This window comes from Callionymus lyra, chromosome 1, assembly GCF_982586985.1.
Source record: "Callionymus lyra chromosome 1, fCalLyr1.hap1.1, whole genome shotgun sequence".
Lineage (NCBI taxonomy): Eukaryota > Metazoa > Chordata > Actinopteri > Syngnathiformes > Callionymidae > Callionymus > Callionymus lyra.
Genome location: NC_141818.1, coordinates 34,283,872 through 34,299,297, shown reverse-complemented (window position 1 = coordinate 34,299,297; position 15,426 = coordinate 34,283,872). Strand labels below are relative to the sequence as shown.

General features: G+C 37.7%; 1 protein-coding gene across 1 annotated transcript; it reads right to left on the bottom strand.

Moving 5' to 3' along the window:
* Positions 1-1,855: 1,855 nt before the first annotated feature.
* pi4k2b (phosphatidylinositol 4-kinase type 2 beta) lies at positions 1,856-15,137 on the bottom strand. The gene is made up of 11 exons (XM_087803981.1): positions 14,642-15,137; positions 10,267-10,418; positions 10,103-10,183; positions 8,838-8,957; positions 8,612-8,743; positions 7,474-7,627; positions 7,313-7,374; positions 5,854-5,956; positions 5,654-5,787; positions 5,526-5,585; positions 1,856-2,758 (listed from the first exon to the last, which is right to left on the bottom strand). The coding sequence occupies exons 1-11, from the start codon at positions 14,979-14,981 to the stop codon at positions 2,585-2,587; spliced, it is 1,512 nt and encodes a 503-aa protein (XP_087660107.1). The 5' UTR covers positions 14,982-15,137; the 3' UTR covers positions 1,856-2,584.
* Positions 15,138-15,426: the final 289 nt, after the last annotated feature.

Sequence of the window (15,426 nt, the reverse complement as noted above, 5' to 3'; positions counted from 1 at the left end):
ACATATAAAATGATTAAAAACGAATTAACAAGTCAGAGACAAAGTTAAGGAGGTAAAAACAAAATAGATACTAGAAAAAAAGAAGTGAAGGATAAAGAAAAATGTATATTAAATTTTAATACATTTTTGAAATATGCAGGTTTAAATAATTAAATCAAACAAAATGTGATATGAATTCCCCAGTTATATAAAAAAAAGAATTAATAAATGCAAATGTATTATTTATAATTATGAAAAAAAATGCAACACCGTAACTGTTACTAAATAAATATATTAAGTATCTACAATAACTTGTAACTAATATAATGTGCCTTTTTTTCATCGAAGGTCCATCACTCACCGCTTGAGGGCAGCAGACGACTCTTGAGGGTGAGGTCACGTGACGCTGGAGCCGTTCGCAACACGTTTTCTTTTTTTTTCCTTTTTTTTTTCTCTCCATCCTCCTCTCCTGCCTCTCCGGCAGATGCACCTCGACACGTCGGTGTGTGTGCGCGTGGGCGTGTTGGTCCACGTGTTTCCTCGCACGTGGCCGAGGCTGGATCTGGTCACATGACGCATAATTAATGATGAAGAAGCGTTTTTACACTTGGAATAAAAATAAACACATGACAACCTTGTGTCGAGTGTGAGATCTGAACAGCAACCAAAAGAATACATCTAAAATGGATTCGAATAAACCATTATATACATAATTCTATTGATATCTTGTATGAATAAAGATATTTTAAAATAAAATAAAAAAACAGAAGAAAAAAAACAGTTCATCTCTAGAATTATTGTTGATTGAAAAAAAAAGAGAGATATGTTAATTATTCTTAGCAGTTCTAATCCATTATTTATTTTTCTAGAATAATAGTTGATATTTGATCCAAAATATAATAAAATCATGTGAAAAACACAATAAGTCAAATAACATGATTTGCAAAAACGTTGTGTTTGAGCCAGAATATGAAAAAATAACTTCTAACTAACAAATAATCCAGAAAATAAATATGGAGGGAATTACTTGAAATAAGAATATGATTTTTTTTTCTTGATTTAACTTCTTTCTGAACTAATAATAAAATGCTTATTAAACCACTAAAATCCACTACGTTTAAAAGAATACATTTGCCACATAATTCTGTATAAATTGTTCATTTTTATTTCATTTATTTTTCAGTTTATATTTTGAATAAATTAAATCAATACTTTGTTTATTAAAAGATTGAATTCGTTTTTCAAATAATTTAATTGTTTTTAAAAAGGAAGATTTTCTAAATTAATGGTTGTTTTTTTAAAACCCAGTTTGTTATTGTGATTCAAATTTTACACATATTTAATTTACTACATTGATCTTCAAATATAATTTCATCGTGTAAAACAAAACATTCATTATGAAAATATTTGATTTTTTTAAATTTGATTATCCTTTCTTTTTAATCAACGTTTTTTTATACAAATTATTGACTCCTTTAATTATTTATTTAAATATATTACAATATAATTTAATGTATTCGTTTTAGTAACAAACTAACAAAAATCACGAAAGAATGACGTTATTCTATTTTAATCTTTGTATCCTTTACTTTGAACTATAATCTTCACTGCACATTTTAACCTTGTTCTTATATTTGCACTTTGTTCTTGTTTTTATGAAACTATGGTCTGCTGTGGACTGGAAACCCATATTTTTATTAATATATATATAATAATAATATAATTATATATTATATGATTAATAAAGTCCATATAATATAAAAGCTTTAATTTTAATTTGAAATTCAACATTTCAAATGTTGAATTGTACCATCCAATAATCTGTTGGCTCTGAAATATTTCCCATAATTCCCTGCAAAAGAAGAAGTAATCAAAGTTATCTCCCAAATGTATTTTTTTATTTATGGTCTGTTAAATATACAACTATTCCGGTACAATCATCGAGTTGCATGAAAAGTATCAAGATGCATAAATAAGAAAAAAGGCGGCGTCTCCTCCTCCGGGGCGCGCCCGACAACTAATACATTCATCGGAAAGACGTCGTCGCGTTGAAATGTCGGGGAAGTTTAAGAAAGAGTAAACATTTTATTTTTATTTTATTTTTTTTACATTCAGAGTCCGAGCCGGGCGTCTATTCAAGTTTCGTTCCCTCGCATCCTCTGGTCCGCGCGTTTTGGCAGTAGAGAAGGTAGAAGACACTGGTGTGCTCGGAGCAGGTCGAGCAACCTGCGGCGGCGCGTCAACACACTTCCATTTTTACACACACACTTACATACACACACACACACACATTCTCACACACACACAAAAAGGCAAAAGCAAGTCATGAGCTCCGTGTAGAATCTCAAACTGGACTGAAGCTGCTGGTTCTGGTCTTTGGCCTTCAGACTCAGAGAGCGGCTCCTAAATAAAGCGACACATGGAACCATGTCCCGAACAATCAACAACAGTCCGTGTGTAAAGCTCGTCATTCATTCAAGTCACCATGGCAACCGCTAATGGGTGGAATGCCGATTATCTTCATAGATTATAGACCTTGTGTCTCCTTCGTCGCCCCCGAATCTCCGGGAGTTTACTTACTAAGAATCCATACGTGGAGTCTCCTTCACCACGAGGTGAAAAAGGGTCGTTTGCAGTGGAAGGTTTGCGTGAAGGCGTTGCCCAGGGTGACCACGCGGCCGTGGCCGCCCGATCGGCTGCGCTCCACCACCACCCGCGGCATCTGCACCAGCTGGATGGGGCTCTTGCCGTCCTTCAGGGCCTGGGTCAGGTTCAGCACCTGCGGGACAAAAAAAAACGCGGCTCAGGTTTCACTTTCACGGCGCAAACAAAACAGTTCGTCTGGGGGGGGGGGGGTCGGGTTTCGGGCGCGGCGTCGACAACATCGGAGAAGAGAGTTAGCAGCGTTTATGCTAGCATGCTGGTAATGCTAGCGGCAGGAATCGGTCGGTTTAAAACACAATTAAAGGGACAATAAAATAGTTTAAAGTTATAATAGGTTGCTGTTTCATGAACGGTTTTGTTTCTGAATTGAAAAACAGATTTTTAAACAAGAGTCATCGTAACTTAACATTTTTTAAACCAATACATCGCTGACTATCTTCAGTCTAGATACAAATTTAAGTACTCGCTAAACTTACGGTAAATTCCCCTCAGTAGGAGGAAATAAACATTCAGCTTTCAATTTAAAAGCATTTACTCGGCTGCGTCTTCCTTGTAATCCTTTATTATCACGGTCATACTCTATACTGTTTAAATCCATTCATTTTTCTCTATATCTATTGATTGTTTAACACGAATCTAGTTTTTCCAGCCAAAGATCTCAGATCATTAAATATGGTTAAAGATTTTGAATATATCACTTTAAATAAATTGACCATTAAAACATAATATTTCAACTATGACTCTTGTGTCAGTGTCAAAGATGACATTTATGAAGCTATAAATCAATATTCATCCTCAATCGATGACTGCCACTTTAGGATGTAGACTTATATCCCACAACATATCACAACAATTCAATATAGACTTGTTGAGAAATTATTAATACAATTATATTTTTTTAAAACCATCTTCAAATGATATTGTCAAAGATGACAGATTTATGCTATGCCATCAGTCCACTAAAATCATAGAAATCGTCTTTTAATTTTTTTACCCAAGATGCGTGTGTGTGTGTGTGTGTGCATGAGTATGCATGTGTGTGTGTGTGCATGAGTATGCGTGTGTGTGTGTGTGTGTGTGCATGAGTGTGTAAATAATGATGATGAGATATAAAATAACCAGTAGTCAATTAAATAAGTTTCCATTTTGGATTGATATACTTGTAAAACTGACACTAAAGGAGTCAGTGCCTCACCAGCCATGAACCTCACCTCTGAAACCCATTAAATGGGTGAAAATCTAAATTTGTTTAAAACAATCAGTCGGTAGATAAAACTATGAATAATAGCACTAATAAATAACTGAATAAAAAAAATGCATTTTAAACAGTAGTATGACCCGATATCGAAGGATTATATGACAAAGTGCTCAGAAAACTCTATGCTCTTAATTTGAAATCCAGAAGTTCATTTCCTCCTTCTAAGTGGCGTTAGATTCCGAGGGTTAAACTCTGGATTCAAGAGCTCATTGGACTGGAAAGAAAAACTGAACGACAGATTGTTTGAAAGCAGTGCGATGTCGGCGCTGTTGTGTTAAAATCTTGTTGGATGACTCATACATGTTGTCTCCGTGTTGTGTATCGTGCTGCTGTGAACAATAGTTGGAGTCGAGTTATTGCTTCTGATTGGTTTATACGCTGCGGTGCTTTCCATCGTTGACTCCATTTAGGGGCAAGGGAGCAAAGATTCTAGTTGTAAATTCATATATAGAGCAGTGACTGAGTCAATATAGGCGTGAGAAATGTGTGGCGTGATAATGGGTCCAACTGTATGATTGTCAAATTGCGTGACACTTGATAGCTCTGTTGCTAAGAGAGAAAGTGGGTCACTCCAGATAAACAAGGAAAGGAGAACTAAAATAGGAAGTGATGACGACAAGGGCCTAAAATAAATTGACTGAAGAAGAGAAAAGTACAAATCAGGTGCAGTATCTGCTTGAAACACAACATATGCTGCTTGTATCTTTTGTTAGGTTCAGTTCTGAGCAAGTATGGATCACAATGCTCCTAAGCTACGGGGACCCTGAAGATCATTTAAGTAGTGATCATTATTTTCCACTAGATGGCGGTCTCTGCACTATTTTTCCTTTGTTTTGAACAACTGTTTTAACGAAACATCATTTTTAAACTGATGGCGCCACCTACTGACCTCTGAACAACATGACAGCGTTTCATGAAGCTTCATCAGCACATCACTACATTTAAGACACAGAGGCCTCTCCTGTGACGCACAATAATTGATATAATTATAAAGTTTACATTCAAAACTGAATTGATAATACATTTAAATACATTTGTGGATAAATACAAAAATAGATAAATGAACTCTGATTCTATTTTTGTTGAAAGAACGGTGCCATTACTTTTTCTATACACACTTGCTTTACTCTTTCATTTATACATCTTAAATTTGATTTATTTGTCCATAAATTTCAATATTTATCCATATTTTCATCTTTTCTTTCCCTCAACATTTGGTTCAGTGATTGGTTATACTTTTATACATCTACTTATAATTGTCTCATCGATTTAATCATTTCTAAATAAGACTTCTGTCTTGTTTGGTTTAAGTAAATCATTTCCTTTTTTTCCAAGATTTAAATGTTTAAAAAAAACTTGCAATAGAGTAATTTGATTAAAGATTTTTTTACTCGACCTAAAAATGAAAAAAACAAATTCACGATTCATCTAATTAATTTCATATATTTATGCCATTTGCCAATAATCCTTCCAGATGTATATTAAAAAGTTACAACGAAATTGCAATAAAAAAAAGTAATACATAATTAGAAACAAGTTTTTCCTCGTTATATTAGTCGTCGTTGTGACTCTCATCTCCGCCTGACGAACCTTCACATGAACGAACCATCGAGAAGAAACTCACCTGCCCCCTCATGACGGACATCTGCCGCTCAAACATCGTCTTGTCGAAGCCTTTATCCGTCTGAGGGAAGAAAACGAGAAAGAAAAGTCAGTTCGGCTCCTACCGAGCGACGACCAGGCTCTTTGTACCCTGAACATTTCGTAGAGATCTTCGCAGAGGTCCTGGACAAAGTTCATGTCGGAGAGCCGGGTCAGCACCAGGTCTCTGGTCTCCTGTGAGAAGGCCACTTTGGCCTGCGGGAGCCAGGCCCAGTGGAATGGATCTGGAGAGACGAAAGGACAGGGTCTGTTAGCTCATTGGTCGCTGGAAACGCAGAGGCGGGACGTACAGGCTCGCCACTCGTCGGGGTGTTTGAAGGGAAAGGCCAGGCCGTTGTCGATGGCTGCGATCTTGATGCAGGACACTGGAGCGTTCTCTGACCAGTCGCTGTCCTGCAGGGACAGAGCGAGACCATCAGCAGCAACTCAGGATGAACGATTAACGACAAGACGTTATTGATCCCTGGCCAAAAAAGGTGATGGATGACCAAGTCTTCTAATCAATCGATCATTAAGCAATGTTGATTGATGATGTGCGGTCGGCTGGGATGAGCCGTCTTCTGAGGTTAAAGGTCACTGGGAAAAATCTGTGTTCCAGCAACACCTCAGCTTCTGATAACAGGGATCTGACATAACACTCAACTCGTTTTTAACGACATGCCATAAGACGCGCTTTAGTCCGCATCAGTTATTCTCAAGAATTTACAGACCACACGACTCTTGATGAAGTGGTAACTGCTCTTATTTGTTTTTGAAACTAGACTATGTCTAAGCATCAGCTTAAAAAAAACGAATGGATTCAACTGTATCCTCTCATCCTCAGCCACCGCCGGGATCTCGCAGAATTGTACCGTTCCTTTAGCTGCGGAGGACGTAAGGACTGCTGCCATCTAGTGGATGAAAGTTCAGTTGTAACGCAATAATTACCGTCATTTTCAGACTATAAGCTGCTTCTTTTTTCCTCCACGCACATATATTTTTTTAAGTCACCAGGGGTGAGCGCATAAGTAAACGCAATAAGCTGAAGAAGACATTGGTTGTGATTTAGCTTTTTTTGTTGCTCATCATGCAGACCATTTTGGGGGAGGTTGGGGGGGGTTTAGGACCGTTAATCTGCACTAACCATTTGTGTGATATTGCCCAGAAATAGACACTTTCTCGAGAGGGAGAATTCCTAAAAGGCCATATCAATGCATTCATTTACAAAGTCCTTTGATAAGAGATTGAACTGGCGTCACTACTGGTTATTCGTAACAATGAAAACCAACAATCATAGTCAGGTGTGCTTAATAGTCCGGAAATTACGGTAAGAAACGCTGTGAATATTTGGATTTAAATTCTATATAAAAAAATGTTTAGACAATTGATTGAAATTAAAACCAGAAAGAACTACGGTGAACAATAACACATGAATATCAAAAATATCAATATAGTGCTTTTGAATATCAATACAGTATCATAAAAATACTGTTAATATTGGTGCATCGATAATCACACATCTCTACTGGGGGCAGGTCTGAAGATAGTGGACATTTAAAATGAAGGATCAGAGGCAGAATAACCAAACAGAAAAGAGACTTTCAAAATCTGGCTGCACCAAAACTTTTTTGCAAGTTTTATTCTTCGTTTTGAGGAACATTTAGTCTCAGCCTATAGTAAAGCATCTGAGCTCTGATTGGTTACAACAGTCTTCACATCACTGACCAAGTGTTATTAATGTTCACAGGTATGTACCAGGCAAACCCTCACCTTCTGTGCCTCCGTGTCTCCGGGCTTCTCATACTTGATCAACCAGTTATCGTTTCCTCGATCTGAGCGACGACAGAGAGAGAGAGAGAGAGAGAGAGAGAGAGAGAGAGAGAGTGAGTGAGTGAGTGAAGCGTGTTGACATTCAAGTGTGACGCAGGTACCTGTGTTTCTGATGACGTAGTCCAGCACCACCAGCCGCTCAAACTGAGACTGCAGCTGCTTCCTGATGTTCTCGGGCAAGGGGTCGGCCTCGAAGCGCCGCAGCCAGTAGTCTGCCTCCCTGTAGCCCTCCACGAAGAGCTGGAAAGAACCCACCTGATGGTGCAGAGCAAACTTGTGGACCCTTTGTGATAAACAATGGTTTACTGTACAATTTATGCATTTGCCTTTGTCATTTTTGTCTTCCCAAAGAAACTCATTGTGTAGATACGTTATTGTGGGTTAGTTGGAGCCCCAAAAAAAAAAGAATAGCTGAAAAATATAAATTAAATCAATAGTGCATCTCTGGAGCACTTTTTACATCTACATTTATTTCAACTATTTATAGAAATCTAAAAAGATGTGATGTACAAAATAATATTATATATATTTTGGTTTAGTTATTTAGTCATTGTATTGCATATGGATTTTATATTATATTGTACATGCATGTGTTTTTTAAAATGTAATTAAATTGCCTTCATTGCCTGGGCACTACAGAAAACTACCCTAATTCTGCTAATTCTGGCTTTTTTAACAATGTGTAAGTATGTGTCCCCTTTTAATAATCAAATTCTAATTCTAGTCGTTGTTGTTCATTTAAATTTCATTTTATCAATATATATATATATATATATATATATATATATATATATATATATATATATATACAGTATATTCATTTAATGTCATTAGAACACAATCTACTACTAATGTACTGTGAGAAAATAAACATTTATTGTATTTCTGTCCATAATAATAGTTTATTCTTTACCAAAGAAATAATATTTTGGTGGTTTAAAGTTATTATTGATGTTGCAATTGTTTTTTTGGTCTGTGATGTTTTCCAATAATAACTTAGTTTCAGTGTTTTTTGTCGAGGTCGTCATATTGTTATTTACTCTGTATTTATGATGCTGTCAGTTTTGTTATGGTTACAATAGCTGATGGCCTGATTAATGATGAAATATGCACTCAGTGTATCTTAGTTTTAGATCGTCTCATTGTCCCTTGTTTTCCTATTGGGGTGATCTATTTTGTATTCTGTTATAGTCCTTTTTAACAATATACTACGTATAGTAACTCTAAGAGATGTACTACCTTGGGTGGGAGTCCCACTCGGTGGAAACGTCGTCCTACTTTTGGCACTTTTTCTAAGGCGTACTTCTTTCCTCTGGACTTGGCTCGGTCGATGGCACTGTAATGAAACGTCTCGCTGGCCAAATACACCACCTAAGAGAAAGGAGGGGTACACTGGGTTCACATCCCTTCTGCCCGCAGCTGGACGCTTTCCTGAACATGTTTAAATATAGACTCGGACGCCAACCTTGGTTTTCGGGACTATTCCCAGGCCCAGTTTTGTGTCGACGAGCGAAGCGGCGGCCTCAGAGAGGTAACCCTGGTTGGGCAGGAGGCAGCCTCGACCGAAGCAGCAGGGACAGCACAGCTGAAGGAGGTAAAGGCGTTAAATGAGGAAGCAACGCTTCTACAAGAAGAGTTTTTTACTACATATTTTATCAGAAAAATGTTGCTTATGCTGTGGCAGTCATAATTTGTGGTTGAAATTGAGGTGACAAATCATACACATGGAACAAAATCCTTTTTTTTACTTGGCCTCACATTTGAAAGTACTTGATGTATTTTATGATATGTTGGGGTTAAGTCTACATCTTCCAGAAAAACTATGATCCATCTTAGGAGGACTCACAGTTCCCCGATCCTTAAAACACCAGTTTCCTTCAGGATTCATTTAAAAATTCAGATTTTAACTTCCAGAGCTATACAGTATATTGATTCCTTTGAAAACTATCTTAAGACCTATTTATTTGTGCAGGTTTTTTTCTTAATGTTCTAGGGGCTGCTATGTTTGTCACTCTTGAGCCTCTAAAGTTTTTTAATTTGTATGCATTTTAACTGTGTATCATTTTGTTATTTTGGCAAATGTGACCATGGTCTGCAAAAGGCGCTTTACCGATAAAGCTTACTAACTTACTTTGACATGTATGAGTCACAGCTAAAATATTAATTATCAATTTCTCAAAACTTCTACAATCAAATGTTATGACACTTTCTTATTATTGACAATCTAAAACCAAATTTGTTTTAAACAACTGATAGATCTGGCAAATAATCTAATAAATAATTGTTAAGAAAAAAATAAAAAAAGATTCCAAACATGTTTTTTAAACAGTAAAGACTATGATAAATAAAAGGATATCAAGGCGGACGGAATGCTCTGAATTTGAAAAAAGTTTAGTTCCTCCTTCTGAACGACGTTTTTGGGAATATACCGCAAAGTTTAGCAATAACTAACAAAAGTTAGGTGCGGCTCAAGACAGCAGAAAACCCAACAACTGATAGATTGACGGAAGTATGATGTCGTCTCTGTGCGAGTAGTGACGCTGTAATGAAAGAGTCAGAAACACTATTTATAGCCTACAGATTGCGCTTCAACAAAAACATTTTCCAGATGCTATTGTGGGCTGAAACCAGCTCTCACCTGAAGACTGAAGATTTTCTCCTAAAATTTCCCCCCTTAAGAGTTCCCCTAAAGTAAAAAGAGTAAACTAAAAAATAAAGAAAACAGGGTACCTTGTGAAAATATTTGGTCCATTTAGGATTCAAGTGACCGTAGGGTTCTTCCGACTTTGGTTTAAAAACTCCGATTGTTTTCTGTAGATGGAAACAAAAATCCTGGGTCACGGTTCTAGACCTTGTCGATCCATGAAAATAACCAGACTGCCAAATGAATTTACCTTTTTTGAGTCTTTGACAAAGTAACTCCCGCTGGATCCCTGCGATATCCTCTCTGGACAGACACCATTCTCGATGGCCTGTTCAGCCCTTTGGATAATATCTGCAAACTCCGGGTCGGCAGGGAAATGGTTAAACTCGACGCTGTTGGCCCCTGGGAAGAAATAAAGACACATGTTTACATTTGTCAGGTGAGAGTAGATCATGCAAAAAGTGTTTTGTTGTCATTGTTGAAAAGATTTGACGCGAGTGAAGAGGCCTTTGATCTGCTTGTGTATATTAGCCGAGGGCGTAGTTAATTTTAAAAGCAAACTATATACCTGACCTGAACAGTATCAGTTACCTAAACAATACCTAACTGCTACTTTTAATTGTTACCTGCATCTAATAAGACCTGTAAAAACTATCTTTACCTCTTTGTGCATAGCAAAAAGAAAAGGGACTACACTTACATATGACATTGTGAAAACCCTCTACAAATTTGACTGGTAGGGGAAGTGGACAGTTTTTAAGCAACTTCCTCAGCATAAGTCACAGTATGATATAAACCCTTTTTAGCCGACCACAAACAATGGCTTGGCGAGTTAGATTTCGCCCTAAAAAGCGCTCTATAAATATTAATTACTTGTGTACTTACTGGGTCTTGTGTATGATACATGTGATTTAAAGGGCAACTAATGTGTTGATTCAAGTGTCTCTTGACTTGATCTCGAACATACATGCTACTCATCAGTATGTGTCTGTTTGTACAACACTCTCTTTACATTTAAATATTTACATTGGGGAATGTGCTTAAGCCCCGCCCGCTGAAAGCACTTTCTGGTGATTAAATCTTGTTGACCATAACAACACCTACTGCTGTGATTGGTCAAGCATCGAGGTTTGTCACAGCACAATCCAAATAGGGCTTTATCTAAACTGTTGACAGCAGCAATTCAAATTAAAACGTACCCATCTTGTTGAGGCTCCCTCTAGAGCCCCCTACAGGCCATATTTTGTCAAATCTACAGATGAGTTGCATTATTGTATAAACTTAAAGTTTTAGTGCGTTTAAAAAAGTGTTGATTATATTGTAGTTATAACAGCGGTAAAAATGAATCATACTTAATCCGCTGGTTGGTTTGCCTTATATTTATTGATTGTCAAGTATCAGACAAAAAAAATCCATCCAGGTTTTGCACTTCCTTTTCTTCTTTGACTTTTAAAAAGTCAGTTTCCTCCAATTCAACCTATCTTTAGGTCCTTCACTCCAAATGAAAACCAATGCATATCCAACTCTTACTCCTCGAATTCAGTTTCTTGTCTTGTGTAACTGTTAGCTACAGTAAAAATTAATTATAAACTTAATTAATACTTCCCTCCGTTATCTTTGAATTCTATACTGTGCTTTAATGCGTAACAACATGTTGGTATAGTGCCTTCCTAATTCTGTATAGTGACAATAAAGAATATTGAAGCCAAGACATCTAGTATTTATGGGGTTGAGCATGAAAGGGAAGCAAACAAAAGTTCAGATTTCTCTGTGGTAACCATCATGTCAACTGCTGGGCCACAGAATGGCCGTCACACGGCCACATGCATTTTTAACGTCCGCCTCTGAAAGCCCTGTGGGTCGGTTAATGGGATCACGGGAGGTTTCACAGCAGGACTGCCTCTGCTCTATTTACCCCTTTACGACACTAAAGTTGACAGATGATAGAAGTTCTGGATTTTTTGAAAGCAATCTCATGACGTTATTGTGAACAAAGAGAAGACATTCTATTGGGATAGAGATACGATTATTTGTTTTATATATCGTGACAGAAATGCGGTCAGGGACTAAATTCAAGTCTTTGGTTTCTACCAACTAGTGCTAAAGTTTTAAAGAAAAAAAAAAGCTACCGATCTCGACATGGAAAGGGTGTCAACCAATCCAAGTGAGTGAGTGAGTGAGTGAGTGAGTGAGTGAGTGAGTGAGTGAGTGAGTGAGTGAGTGAGTGAGTGAGTGAGTGAGTGAGTGAGTGAGTGAGTGAGTGAGTGAGTGAGTGAGTGAGTGAGTGAGTGAGTGAGGGAGGGATGGATGGATGACTCTAACCATCATTTAAACTATCCACGTGTAGCAAGAACGCATTTTCCATTCATAAACCTGTGACGTACAACTATTGCGTCCAAGGCAAGAGTACTTGGAGCACAGCTTGATAATCAAAATAGAAAATTCTGTTTCCATGACAACTAAAACATCCATTCCATTCCATCTCCTTCAAAAGCTTTCAGTTTGCTTTGAGAGACGGACGACTGAACAAAGTAGCATAAAGTCCGTACAGGATATGTCTTATCTGTGGTTTAAGTGAGAAATTTTGCTTCCACGTCACGTTTAACTCTGAATGTAGCCATAAAAGAAAGCTTTGACAGCTCTACCTTTTTCCTTATCATTACTTAAACCTCTGTCGGATCAGATTTAAGACAAGGTCTCATGTGAACCCACGGTCAATTGCTGGAGATAAAGAATGTAGATCGTCATGCTGTTTTTTGAAATCGACTATGAACGGTTGTGACCACATGACCGAGCCAATCAAACGGTTTATAAAAAGGGGTTTAGATGGTTGTTGTTATGTCCTGCTGTGTTTCGATAGTTGTTAGAGTTGACTCACTTTATTTGTAATGTAAACTTCTCATGCGAGACCACTGCTGAACTGTAACGTAAGATATTAGGCGACAATTATGAAGAGACAAAATGTATTATTCAACCAGACATATTGTTTTTTTAAAAAGCTATACAATATGTTTATATAGAAGCAACACTTGATGTAAAACGTGTTATTTTCATAATCATAAAATGCCATTTATTTGGTACTGGTTCCCATTTTGAGTTTACGTTTCAAATTATATTTGACAAATCTTTATTTAAATCTTTGAGTTGCACGTTATCAATTTGTGTAGTAGTTGCATACGTTTTCAATATTTTCCTTTGAGCAAATTCTAAATTGGAATCACATTCTCACTAGTAACCTTTGTTGTTGTTTTTAAATCCAATAAAGAGTATACTCCTTCCTCATTACCAACAACACCTTATATTGATGTTCAGTTTTTAACCCTTGTGAAAAAGCTGGGGCAACTCCTTATGGGAATTGTTGAAGAAGAAGATGCAACACAAACATTTTAAATCGTCTCCCTCCTGCGTCAACGCAGAAAATCTATATGCAACGGAGGATATCTAAAGGACGGGGGTTGTTACAACATTGCCATTTATTCAGGTGGAAGTCCAGTTTTGACTTAGTTTAGTTCCTTGAGTTTGGTATTGTATCATGTAGGCCAGGGTTGGGCAATTAAAATTTCAACATTCAATTCTTTGAATGTTGTTAGGGGCCGTCGAGCAAAAAGAAAGACGAGAAAATCCCTAAAAAATAAGGACATTCGTCATTAAGCCGTGACGGATTGTTATGTATGTTTTTTCAAAACAGTTCTTCAACTAACATAAAAAATATTTTTAGAGGGATTAATATATACTCAAAAAATGACACACAAAATGGAGAGAAAAAGTGACATTAGTGTTATTATTATTAACAATAAGTGTTATGTGAAAATGTAGATGAATACTTAATACAAAATACACTTTTTAAATGCATTAGAACCATTTATACATGATCATACTTTGACATTACGAGGGCCACATAAATACAGTCAAAGGGCCGCATTTCGCCCAGGTCTGATATAAGTAAGTAAGTAAGTAAATACATTTTATTTATTATAGCGCTTTTTCCAGACCACGGTCACAAAGCGCTTAAACACTCAAAACAATATAAATAATAATAAATTATAAATAAATAAATTATATACTTTAAAGGGCAAGATAAAACTGATAACACAACAGGAGTTCCAGAAAATCAAGGAAAAGCCTGAACAAATAAAAACGTCTTAAGATGTTTCTTAAAGGATATAGTCAGTGCAGAATCGCTGCCTTGATTCCGTTTTTTTACTTCTTATTATTTGATTATTGTATTCATCTGTGCGACCACACACACACACACACACACACACACACACACACACACACACACACACACACACACACACACACACACACACACACACACACACACACACACACACACACACACACACACACACACACACACAAGTCTATATTGTATTTACAACACTGACAAGAAAAGTTTCTGATCCTGACATTTGTTGAGATTCTGCTCACTCAGCAATATCGACTTCATGACGTCATTGGTAAACAAACTACCTGGTTTCCACGTCGGACATTTTTTAAGGCGCAATGACATTAATAAATATTATATTTAATGGATTATAGGTTTGATGGAGAGAAGCCACACTGACCCCACGGCTCGAGAACAGGTTCCCTGACCCTCACCTCTCGACTCAGAGACTCACCTGGGGAGGCCGCGGTGTCCTTGTCCGACGACGAGCTCCGTCTGTTCCGCCGCTTCTCTCCCCGCGGGGACGTCGAGCCTCCGGCCAGGCACGGCAGCAGCAGCGTCTCCTCGCTGGAACCGTCCGTCTCCAGCTCGGCGAGGACGCTCTCGCAGGACTCGGAGAAGCGCACGGCGCCTCCGGGCTTCGCCAGGATCCCTCGCTCGTCTCCGGCAGCGGCGGCGGCGTACGGGTCCCCCGGAGGGTCAATCGGCGGGAAGAAGCCGATCGAGTCCGGCGGCGGCGTCGCGGTGGAAACCACCGGCTCGCAGCTCTCCGTGGGCTCGCACTCGGACATCATCTTTCGATCTCTCGTCAAAAGGACATCGGATAAAAGGCGAAACCTACGACGACATTGTGTCTACTTTTGAAGGGAGATTGTTCCGGTAAAGAGGTGTTTATTCTCCGGCAGCTGCTTCCTCCCCTGAACCGTCCACATATGCGCTTCTGGTGACATCCGCTTAGCTTCCTTGTCGCCTCAACGCGCCTGCGCGGCCCCAGCAAACCGCTGGCCGAGGATGCCTTCAGGTGAACTCTGTGAATTCCAGATGCGATCTCCGATTTCCATTTGACGTTTTAAAAAATCCATTTCTTTTCTTATTTTTTGGGTGGGAGGCGTTAAATGAAGTATGAAACTCTCCTTTTATTTTATTTATTTTATTTATTTTATTTATTTTATTTATTTTATTTATTTTATTTATTTTATTTATTTTATTTATTTTATTTATTTTATTTATTCATTCAGA